Below are 12,362 nucleotides of genomic sequence, written 5' to 3' on the forward strand. Positions count from 1 at the left end.
TTTCATTTTTAATGCTATTAGAAATCCTTTAGCTTATGTTTTCTGATGATATATGCATTAAAAGCGAGTTTTGAAACCATTGGAAGCATTCGAGATATTCATGAACATGTTCAAAACCTATAGTTTGTAAGTTTTTTGGCTTTATGATTCAAATCCATTTTTTTTTAATCTAAATACCATTGGAAACTCCATAGTTTATCTTTTCTAATGATTTTAAGCATTAAAAACAAGCTTTCAACTTCATCATGTCGCTTTCCCATGGCAGATTTTAAAAAAAAATTGAAGAAAAATTCATAAAAATCTGAAAATTACCTTTTTAATTTTTTTTTAGAATTTTATTATTTTCTTGATTTTAATGCTTATTTAGACGATGAATTTCATTTTTAATTTTTTTCAATTTAATTAAAACATATAATTTTGGAACTTTATATGTTATTTGGAAATTACTTAAAATATGCAATTACTTGATTTTGGTGTATTTATTGTATGATGTATTTCCATTATTCATGAAATATTAATTAATTGTGTTTTTTTAAGAATGTAATTACATTTTTATTTTACAATTAAGTTTGTGCAATTATTTTATTAATTCACCAAATTAATAAATGATTTTATTGTCTTATTTAGCATGAATTTTTCTGCCAAGTATATATATATATATATAATTATTGTATTTATTTTCCTACATATGAATAATTATGCTAATTTGTATGATTATTTTATTATTATTCATGCAAAATTTATTTTTAGTATAATTATATGTATGACTTTATGATTTTAAATACATTGTATATTTCATTATTGTGCTAGATATATTTAGATTATATTCAAACATTAAAATAGGTTGAATAATATTTAGCACATTAATATTCATAAAACATTTAGAGTGAATAAAATTATGAATAATACATAAACAATTTTGTGGTTGACATAAGAAAGCATGAAACTGAGACAAATGCTTAATCTATAACGGTTTTAATGATCTTCGGACGACCACACTGGGAGCGCTTCTCTCTGTGATTGCCTATTATGTTATAACGAAATTGTTCTTAGGTCTTCATAGAGCCTAAAACATAATGTCTAGTGAACTATATAATTTTAAATAATTAGGGAGTAGCCATAGCATCTTTAATGATATAAAATTATATATTAATTTGAAAGGATCACATAATGGACATAAATTTTGATTTATTATATAAATATAATAATTTTACCCACATGGATTTTATTATATTTATATAATTAATTAGGATAATATATTAAATTAATTTTCTTAATTTACCCACAAGAGTTATGATAATTAATTTAATAGTTTTATCATAAAGTTGAATAAAGATAGAAGTATCAAACCTTAATTTATCCCGAATAATTCGATTGAATAATCTATCATCCTATACATCCAATTTTATTAAATTAAAAAGTTAGCCCATAGGTAATTTTTGTTTAATAAAATTTCATCCTTCAGCATGTTGTACAATGGTAAAACATGACTTCATTAAGCCTCGATATTTAAAATTCTAAGTTTGTAATCCTATTCATACAGCTTCTTCATCTTCCTCTAGTTTCGCTGAAATCCTTACCGAAATTCCTGAGCTTAGGGGTGACAATTTCAAAATCTGGAAGGAACGAGTTCTTCTTCATTTAGGTTGCCCTGACATGGACTACACAATAAGGAATGACGAACCTGCTGCAATCACTGTGACTAGCACTGCTACTGAGATCACACTATATGAAAAATGGGAGCGATCCAATCGCCTCAGCATCATGTTCATTATGTCCAAGATCCCTCTGGGAATGCGTGGATCGGTGGAGCAACCTGAGTAAGTCAAAGACTTGAACAAACTGATCGATGAGCAGTTCGACACTTCAAACAAACCACTTTACAACAACCTCATCCACCAGTTCTCATCCACAAAGCTCACTGGTGTCAAAGGAGTTAGAGAACATATCTCAAAGATGAGGGAAATTTCTGCTCAACTGAAGAAGCTTGAGGTAGTCATTCCTAAAACCTTCCTGGTCCACTACATCCTTAACAATCTTCCACCTCAATACGAGCCTTTCAAAATTTCCTACAGCACACATAAGGACAAATGGAGTATCAATGAACTGATAATCATGTGTGCTCAAGAAGAAGCAAGGCTCCTACAGGAACAAGGTGAAAGTGCTCACATGGCCACCTAAGGAAAGAAACGTAAACCATCCAAGAAGGACAAGGGGCAAAATAAAGTGCCTCCCCAAGGCGAAATAAAGAAGGATTTCATCAAGTGTTTTCTCTGCAAAAAGAAGGGACATGCGAAAAAGGAATGCGCCAAGTTCAAGAAATGGATGGACGACAAAGGTAATCCAATTCATTCGTATGTTATGAATCTAATATGGCTAATGTTAATATTAACACATGGTGGATTGATTCTGGATCAACAATTCACATTTCAAATTCCTTGCAGGGTTTACAAAACCTAAGGAAGCCAGTGGGAAGTGAGGAAAGCATCTTATCCGGAAACAAGATGGGCTCACATGTGGAGGCCATTGGAACGTGCCATTTAGTTTTAAGTAGCGGTTTTGTTTTAAAGTTAGAAAAGACCTTTTATGTACCAAGTTTCTCTAGAAACTTGATTTCCATTTCAAGACTTGTACCTTTTGGTTTTTCATTTACATTTTCAGACAAATATTTTAATTTATATAATAAATATGAATGTGTTGGAAATGGTATTTTGACTGATGGTCTTTACTGCCTTAATTTACGAAACAATACCGCTTATAATACTGTGCATGTTCACGCTGGCAATAAACGATGTGTTATGAATGAGAATTCCTCTACATTATGGCACTGGAGATTGGGACATATCTCCATTGATAGAATTAGAAGGTTGGTGAAAGATGGGGTACTCAATACCTTAGATTTTACTGATTTTGATACTTGTGTGGATTGCATTAAGGGAAATCATACTTCCAAGTCTAAGAAAAGTGGTGTCCATAGGAGTTCCGACCTATTAGAAATCATACATACTGATATATGTAGTCTAGACATGGACTCATATGGTCAGAAATACTTCATCTCCTTCATAGATGATTACTCACGCTACATGTATATCTACTTACTTCATAACAAAAGCGAAGCGTTAGATGTCTTTAAGATATTTAAAGCTGAAGTAGAGAAACAATGCAACAAGCAAATTAAGATAATGAGATCAGATAGAGGTGGAGAATATTATGGTAGATACACTAAAGATGGACAAGCACCTGACCCTTTTGCAAAGTTTCTTCAAGAAAATGGGATTGTTGCCCAATATACCATGCTCGATACACCCGAGCAAAATGGTGTTGCAGAAAGGAGAAACCGAACATTGATGGACATGGTGCAGAGTATGCTTAGCAGTAACCCTAAGCTTCCTCAATCCTTGTGGACTGAAGCTCTAAAGACATCCGTGTACATATTAAATCGAGTTCTAACCAAGGCACTCTCAAAAACTCCTTTTGAATTATGGAAAGGTTTGAAACCGAGTTTGCAACATGTACGCATTTGGGGATGCCCATCTGAAGTTAGGGTATACAATCCACAAGAAAAGAATCTGGACCCAAGGACCATAAGTGGATACTTTATTGGATACGCTGAAGGGTTTAAAAGTTACAAGTTTTATTGTCCATCTCATAGCACTAGGATTGTGGAATCAAGAAATGAAAAATTTCTTGAAAATGCCTTGATTAGTGAGAGTGATCAATCCAAGGACTTAGGTTTTGAGAAAGATCCTTCAGAATCCTCCACCTCAAGAGCAAGATTGATTGTGGTTGATAACACCCCTCCAGTCCAAATGGATGTTCAACCACCACAACCATTTGTTGAAGATCCACAAATCAATGATGAAGTTCAAATGGATCAAGTTGTTCAAGAGTTGCCTATAATTGTTGAACAACAAGTTGAACCACCTGCTCCCCAAGAGCCTGCTGGTGTAGCATTAAGAAGATCCACTAGGACAACAAAATCGGCGATGCCTAGTGACTACATTGTGTATTTGCAAGAATCTGACTGCAATATTAGAGCCGAAAATGATCCGATAACGTTTTGACAAGCTATGAATAGCAAAGAATCGGAATTGTGGTACAATGCCATGAATGAACAAATTAATTCTATGAAGAGCAACAGAGTCTGGAATCTTGTTGAGTTGCCTAATGGGGCGAGGGCTATTGGGTGTAAATGGGTCTTCAAAACAAAGAAAGACTCATTAGGCAACATTGAGAGACACAAAGCGAGACTCGTTGCTAAGGATTTCACTCAAAAAGAAGGAATTGACTACACGAAGATCTTTTCTCTGGTATCTAAGAAATATTCCCTCAGAGTTATCCTGACATTAGTTGCTCATTTTGATTTAGAGCTACAGCAGATGGATGTGAAGACTACCTTCCTAAATGGTGACGTAGAGGAGGAGGTATACATGAAACAACCAGAAGGGTGTTCCTCTAGTGATGGTGAGCATTTGGTATGTAAGCTTAAGAAGTCCATCTATGGTTTAAAACAAGCGTCCTGCCAATGGTATTTAAAATTCCATGATGTCATCTCTTCTTTTGGATTTGAAGAGAATGTCATGGATCATTGTATATACCAGAAGGTCAGTGGGAGTAAGATTTGTTTTATTGTTTTATATGTGGATGATATTCTTCTTGCAACCAATGATAAGGGCATGCTACATGAGGTGAAGCAATTTCTCTCAAAGAACTTTGAGATGAAGGATATGGGCGATGCGTCTTACGTCATTGGCATTAAGATCCATCGAGATAGATTCAAAGGTATCTTAGGTCTATCTCAAGAAAGCTACATTAACAAAGTTTTAGAGAGATTTTGGATGAAAGATTGTTCACCAAGTGTTGCTCCTATCGTTAAGGGTGATAAATTAAATTTGAGCCAGTGTCCAAAGAATGATTTTGAAAAGGAAGAAATGAAGAACTGTAGGATCTTAAAATTTAAATCTAGATGCATGCTTCCTATTATTTTTCCAAACACATAATAGAAACATAGAATAACATGACATACATATGAACATTATATTCGTAAATTAACATAAACACAATGATGTAGAAACTTACGAATACGCAGCGGAACTGGAACAACTCCTTCCTACAATCTCTCTAACTCTTGATTCCTTTCTGTAGCAGAGTATTATCAAGAGATTGAACTAGATCAGCAACACAGTCTTCCTCACCAAGCCTTTGATCAATCTAGAACTAGTGTGGGCTGGTTCTCAACACATGAGAAAGAGATCTAGAAAAGAAGAAGAGAAAGTGGCTAAGAAAGGATTAGAGTGTCTAGGTTTTCACTTACCAATGAATTAACTGATACTGACTTATGAAAACCCTAGATATCATATTCCTTATATAGACAACTTAATGGGCTTTATTTAAATTTAAATTTAAATTTAAATTTTGAATTAATTAAACTAATAAACAAAAAGATAAAAGCCTTGGGCTCCCACAAATGGACTTGGGCCCAATACTTTTATTTTTGAATTTAAATCCCAATTGGGCCTAAATTCAAAACCTTTTATTTATTTATTTTAATTAATTAACTAAATCCTTATTCAAATTAACTACTTATAATTTGAAACTTGATTTAATTTTTATTTATTTATATTGACACCAATTTATCAATATTAATAAATTTACCCAAAGATTCTCTTTTATTCTCTAAATCTCATATCTCTATAAATTTTCCAAAATTGACCTAGTCAACTTTAAAAAAATCCTAATTGATAATTAAATCAATTAATTGAGACATTCTAGATGATTTACTCAAAGGTGATGCGGGGACCATGGATCCATGAAATCAAGCTCCAATAAGTTACCGTGAATTTATTTACGAATAATTTCACTACCTTATTAATTCCTCGTGACTCCACTATAGACTTGGAATTGAACTCTTGAATTCATAGAACGTATTTTCCAAAGCATAAATACGTTATCCATTGTTATAACCATTACAGTTAGTCAATCCTCTATCGATGACTTACTAACAAGCTGGGTGAAAATTACCGTTTTACCCCTCATCAGTATTTTATCCTTAACTCCCACTAAGTTCCTTATAAATGATATTTCCGTGAACTTAATCACAGAAATGAGATCTCAATCACTTAACCTTTTGAACAAAGCAATTAAGGAAATCATCTTTTCACTTCTCATACAGAAGTTATAGATTTCATATCTATGAATAATACTCCCACTCAATTTCATTACTAAATCTCCAAGATGTAAGTATGGGCTAGACCGTAGGGTAAGCTGGTAACGAACAAGTCAAAAGATTTAAATAATATAATTAGCAGAATATTATCACTCAGAATTAAGATCGACTTAACCTATGGTCAACGTTGTGATATTGATTAGATTCGATAACAACGATACTTATTTATCAATCAATAATCAATATCGGTCCTAGTCCGATGTAACCAAATACATCCGATCATATCTACTTGGTCAATGCCTTGGACAAGACATCACACTCCTAATGTGTAAGTAGATCATATTGTAGATTTCCTAATCAGTGAAAATCCAATGCACTGATCTAATCTAGGACTTGTTCTTTTGAACATATAATTACAACTATAATCCACTGTGACCTAGTCACCATAATTATAACTATCCATATGTTCAGGATTTTATGAATGTTTGTATTAATTGAATAAACATGTAATAAAACAAGCGAACAATGCAATTGAATAAACAAAATGATTTCTACTTCTTTTATTGATAATAATAACGTGTTACATAAGAAAAATGGTTTTATTAAGGGCATAAAACCCAACAAGAACATCCCATATGCTTCTGTTGTTGGAAGCTTGATGTATGCTCAGGTGTGCACAAGATCCGACATTGCCTTTGCTGTCGGAATGCTAGGAAGATTTCAGAGTAACCCGGGGTTAGACCACTGGAAAGCTGCAAAGAAAGTTATGAGGTATCTTCAGGGTACTAAGGATTACAAACTCATGTTCAGACGAACCGACAACCTGGAAGTAGTTGGCTACTCAGATTTAGACTTTGCTGATTGTATTGATTCACATAAATCAACCTCTGGTTATGTGTTTATGTTTGTCGGTGGAGCTATATCATGGAGGAGTAACAAAAAAACCTTGATTGCTACTTCTACTATGGAAGCCGAGTTCGTTTCGTGTTTTGAGGCTACATCGCATGGTGTATGGCTAAAGAGTTTCATTTCAGGCCTTAGAGTTGTAGATTCCATATCTAGGCCATTGAGAATGTTCTGTGACAATTCAGTTGTTGTATTCATGGCTAAGAACAACAAAAGTGGTAGTCAAAGCAAGCACGTCGACATCAAGTACTTAGCCATGAGAGAACATGTTAAAGAAAATAAAGTGGTTATTCAACACATTAGCACTGAATTGATGATTGCTGATCCTATGACGAAAGACTTGCCACCTCATAAATTCAAGGATCATGTAGTGAACATAGGACTTGGTTCCCTTATGTAAATTTATTGTACAAATTGAAGTTATTATCAATGAAACTCTTAGTTTGATGTTTTCTCATATTTATGTGCATTTTAATTTTTTTTTAGAAAACTTTATAGGACCTGAATAAACATAGGGTTTATTCGTTTAAGTACATAGCCACATAAATTACATTGTTATGTAATAAATATATTATAACATATGAAAGATAATACTCGCCATTAAAAGAGGACTTATCGTCATGATTCATGTGTTTATTATCTAACAGGGATAATCGTCGGGCTTAAGTAATACATTAATTTAAATGCTGATCAAGTGGAAGAATGTAAGAATATTTATTTATATGGTATATAAAATCAATTTGTTACAACTAATTGATTTAATATATCAAAGTCAATATTTTATTTATTGACAAAATATTCTAATTAATGGTCATCATTATTTGTTACCCGATTTTGTTTGTTACTCGATTTTGCATATCCCAACTGATTGAGAGAATATCTTAATATGTGGCAGAGACTCTGATGGTAGATCTCACTCTATAAATATAGAGTATCGGTCCCCAAGCTCACTGCTCATTCTGACTTTCAGTAACTCCATCTAAAAGAGTTAGTGAGAGGTTGGAAGCCTGTGTACTCATTCTAATTTATGTTTCTTTTCTTTTGTAGATCTAAAGCTAGATCGAGAATATCAATAGCAATGGCTGGAGGTACTTATATTCGATCCTCTCTTCGTATATGTTCAATCTATATATCAATTTCGCCTACATGTATAGAGTTGTTCATATGCCTATATTTCATTTAAGCTAACAATCATTTCATAAATGCATCTTCCTTGTGCATGTCAATCTTGCGAAACAAGTGAAATTTGCACCCATTACCTTTTCTAAATTTTCTCCTCTTTGTTGGGTCTGTATGTGGTGTCATTAAGGCAGAAGCACGTTTCCTTTTTCTCACTGACCTATAATGAGGAGATGTAACCTCAACTTCATTTTTATTATTACAAACAACATCATCATCATTAAAAGTGGGTGGAGTGGCATAGCTATAGCCTCTCCACACTCAATATCGACAACTTTTATGTCACTATGTTTACCCTCCAACTCAAACTCAGGTTCATTAGATTTAACACCAGAACAATGAACCATCATCGACAACACCAAGTCCAATTTGGAGGCCATTTCATCTTGTCACGTCATCAACTCATCAAAACGAGAGGCCATTTTACTCTCGAAATCCTTAAAAAAATTCTCAACCCATAACTTTATCACATTGCTTGAATTCTGATTTGGATTAACATTTGAAGCTGAAGGCGACCTTCTTTTTCATGTGGATCATCTGAAACATCAATCTTGTGTTCTTCCCTTTCTAACTCAACTTCTTCCTTCTTATATCCACTCAAAACAGAATTGCATTCCTTTAGCTTTTTAACAAAATGTTCAATCAAGTCATCACATTTATCATTCAAAAACTCAAACTGCTTAAAGTATGGTTGACACTTCTCAAAATTTGATGCATGAAGGATATTGTGTAAGTCAATCTGTCAAACAAACATACAATAATCAACATTACCTTATCTATATTTAAATTTAATTCACAAATCACTGTAAAAATAATTTTTACTTACGGTGCCATTGGCAAGCATCAATGCTCGAGTAATCTCTTTATATTCGGGCTCTTTTGCTTCCCAATGTAAGCAATGAGGAGTCGATTTTTTTTCTTTTCGATTTGCAAATAATTTGCCAAGTAAATGTAGTGCTTCATAAATCCAACCCTAAAACCAAAAACAAAAAGTGATAAATTAGATAAACTAAAGACAGACATTAATGTTTAAATTAAAATATATTAAACTACTAACCTAAAAAATGTAAGGAAAACCATTTAATGTGTACGATTCTTTGGTCTTTTTCCCAACAACCTTTTTTTTTTGGCATTGAAGAGACTGTTTATTCAAATTCACGTCCTTCAAATGATTTAATGTAAAATTATAACATTCTCTACCCTATGGGTATTTATTAATGACATCTAAGTCCTCCACAATACCCATGTTCTCCTCCCTATAGCACACCATGACTTATGTGAAAGCACTACTCCTTCCAAACAGTATAGCAAAGCAATCCTTAAATGATCTCGATTTTTTTTTAATATATTGCTTCTTTTTTTCAACTCCTTTGTAAGATTTTTTTCATTCATATTCACAAACAGATTTTCCAAATCTTTTAGAGTAATTTGCCATTTCACTTCACTAAAATACAATTTTTTAAACCTTTCACTGTTTTTTAGATCACTAATGTTTGGGTCATTGTATTCTCCACAATTAAAGTCACTGATCAATGCAAACTCGTGCATTGAAAACCTAACAGGCTGACCACTAATGCTAAACCACATCTCATTTTCTTTCTTAGTTTGTACCTGCCTTAGTAAAAAAAATGGATCAACTGTGCAATACTTTTAGCTAGATCAATTAGTTCCAAAAGATGACTAAAACATGAAGCTTTGAATGCTTCCAAATCTTTATAACAAAGTAAGGATCTTATACTCTTCAACACTTGTATCTTGTAAGATACAGATACACGAGTTGTAAAAGGCTCATTCTCCATCAATATCAGTTTCAATGATGGTATGTCTGAAGATATCAACTGTCAAATTAAAAAATTATGATCAATATCCTATTCTTATATAATTAAAAAAAACTGACAGAGTCTCTCTTATAATCTTAACAATCCTCAAAATACAACCATCATACATAATCAAATAAAAATAACAATCAACCAATGATATTCTTAAATATCAATCATTTTATTCTATTTATTAAAATATACATATACCTGCACACCAATCAAATGAGCTTTTTTAGTTGTTTCTTCTACTACTTGTATTGGAGGAGAAGATGATTTTACATTTGGTTCTTCTACTGCTAGTGTTGGGGGAGATGGTGATATCATTGGAGACTTTTCAGTGGCTTCTTCTATGACTTTTGTTAGTGGAGAGGATGATTTCATTGGAAACTTTTCTAGACCTTGGTCTACTTCACGAGATGACATCGCGGATGAAGAACTTGAAGATTCAGACACAATTTTACCTATCATACAAATTTACATTCATTTATATGTCAACAATCTCACACAAATTCAACCATATAATAAGAAATTTGCCCCTATAAATTATAACGGCGATGGGAAATAAAAAAATTTCATGCATTGTGCCTATTCCAATAACTATCCCAATTGATTTATTCAGAAATTACAATTCAATCCAGAAAACCAATCAAAATTGCAACACATTATGTACAAATAATTGATATCAAACACAAATCATCACAGTTTTTCCCATATCATTAAAATAATATATTCATAGCTATGATTCTATTTAATGTAAATAGATTGAATGGGATTATTGCAAGCTAACAAGTTAATGAAATGGGCAGAGATTTCGTGTACCTTAGGGAGCAGTGGAGTACTGGTTTCGACCTAAAGCTCCACCAAAAATTGCTTTGTTGACCTGGGGTCGGGTCGTACGTCGTGGGTCTGAAGAGAGCAACTTCTACCAGAAGGAGGGATGGACGACAACATGGGTCTGTGGGTCACAGTCGTGGGTCTCACGACGGAGTGGGTGAAAGAGAGAAGGGGTCGTCGTCTTGGTATTAACATTAATGTCGTGGGATCACTGTTGCTAGAGTGGGTGAAGGAGACGAGGGGAGGCTTTGCTCGGCTGAGGGGGGTTGGCTTCTTATTGATTTAGGGCATCTATGTTATGTTTTGTTTTTTCTTTAATCTTTTGAAAAAAACAAAGATCTGTCAATAAATAAAATAAAGGGTATTTTGGTAAAAGTATACCCCTTCATTAACAAAATAGGCCATTTAACTAAAAAAAACTATGTAAACTAGGCCAAAGTGCAAATTGCACTATAAAAAAAGCTATTTTGCCAAAACACCCATAAATTAATTTATTTTTTGTGATAAATAGCATTTTTCCCCTTGGACTATGACCATTATATGAAAGTGCCCCCGAATGACTCACGGTGTTTTAAATTCCTCCCGAACTTTTAACGTTAGTAATTTATGGGTATTTTGTTGCATTCCATTCAATTATGTCGTTTACTCGGTGATGTGGCATAATACGTGTATAGTGGTTGAAAAATTGAAAGAAAAATTAATACACCTAAGCCTACCATAATAATTATAGATATTATTAGGAAATACATTATTTTCTTTCCTCTGTCCTTTTCTTCACGATTTTGTTCTCTTCAAACCCTAGGTTTAATTCTTCATTCTGCATTTGTCTTCATCAAGCATCATAAACGCCATATTCTAGGGGGAAAAGGTATGAAGAAGTTCAAGGGAGTCCCCCTCTTTGTCGTTGTGGCTGTGAGGTCGTACTAGGCATAACGTGGACTGTATACAATTCCAGGAGAAGGTTCTATGGCTGCCTAAGATACAAGGTTTATTGTTTCATTTATTTTTCTTGTTTGTGATTGGCTTAAACTCCTCTAACTCTTTATTTTATTTACAGAGAAATGAGAGAGATGGTTGTGGCTTTATTCATTGGATAGACTCTCCTAGTGGTGAAAGACATAATTGTGATAATGGGTTGTTTAAAAGAGTAGAGGAGATCGGAGGCAGTCTTTTGCAACAACAGATTTTTGTTGAGAAAAGAGATGAACAAGTTGGAAGAATTTTGATGTTGATGGAGGATGTCAAAATCGATCTCTATATGTTTTTTTGTACTTTTATCTTTTGTTTTGTATTTGGCATTATGGTGAAATGTAATTGTTGATTTTTAACTAGAAAAAAATGTATCTGTGTTGAAGAAATGAATAAAAACATCATTTATGGTTTATATATTTTATTGAATCTCATATATTTGCTATGCATTTTTATTGAATTTGAGATATCCGGTGGCATATATAATT

General features: G+C 33.1%; 1 protein-coding gene across 1 annotated transcript; it reads right to left on the bottom strand.

Annotated features, from left to right (window-relative positions):
* Positions 1 to 8,239: 8,239 nt before the first annotated feature.
* On the bottom strand, positions 8,240 to 11,028 carry LOC133816631 (uncharacterized). Its single transcript, XM_062249013.1, has 4 exons — positions 10,891 to 11,028; positions 10,279 to 10,532; positions 9,078 to 9,224; positions 8,240 to 8,990 (listed from the first exon to the last, which is right to left on the bottom strand). Exons 2-4 carry the CDS (start codon positions 10,492 to 10,494, stop codon positions 8,718 to 8,720), a joined length of 636 nt encoding a protein of 211 aa, XP_062104997.1. The 5' UTR covers positions 10,495 to 10,532; positions 10,891 to 11,028; the 3' UTR covers positions 8,240 to 8,717.
* Between the last annotated feature and the right edge of the window lie 1,334 nt (positions 11,029 to 12,362).

Source organism: Humulus lupulus, chromosome 2, assembly GCF_963169125.1.
Source record: "Humulus lupulus chromosome 2, drHumLupu1.1, whole genome shotgun sequence".
In the NCBI taxonomy this organism is placed as follows: Eukaryota; Viridiplantae; Streptophyta; class Magnoliopsida; order Rosales; family Cannabaceae; genus Humulus; species Humulus lupulus.

What these genes read in the sequence shown, in the direction of transcription:
- LOC133816631 (XM_062249013.1), bottom strand. Translation starts at nt 10,494, where the DNA reads ATGTCATCTCGTGAAGTAGACCAAGGTCTAGAAAAGTTTCCAATGAAA. An exon ending in CTCATTTGATTGGTGTGCAG is followed by an intron (nt 9,225 to 10,278) that starts GTATATGTATAT and finishes TTTTGGTTTTAG; the next exon opens with GGTTGGATTTATGAAGCACT. An exon ending in TGATGCTTGCCAATGGCACC is followed by an intron (nt 8,991 to 9,077) that starts GTAAGTAAAAAT and finishes TTTGTTTGACAG; the next exon opens with ATTGACTTACACAATATCCT.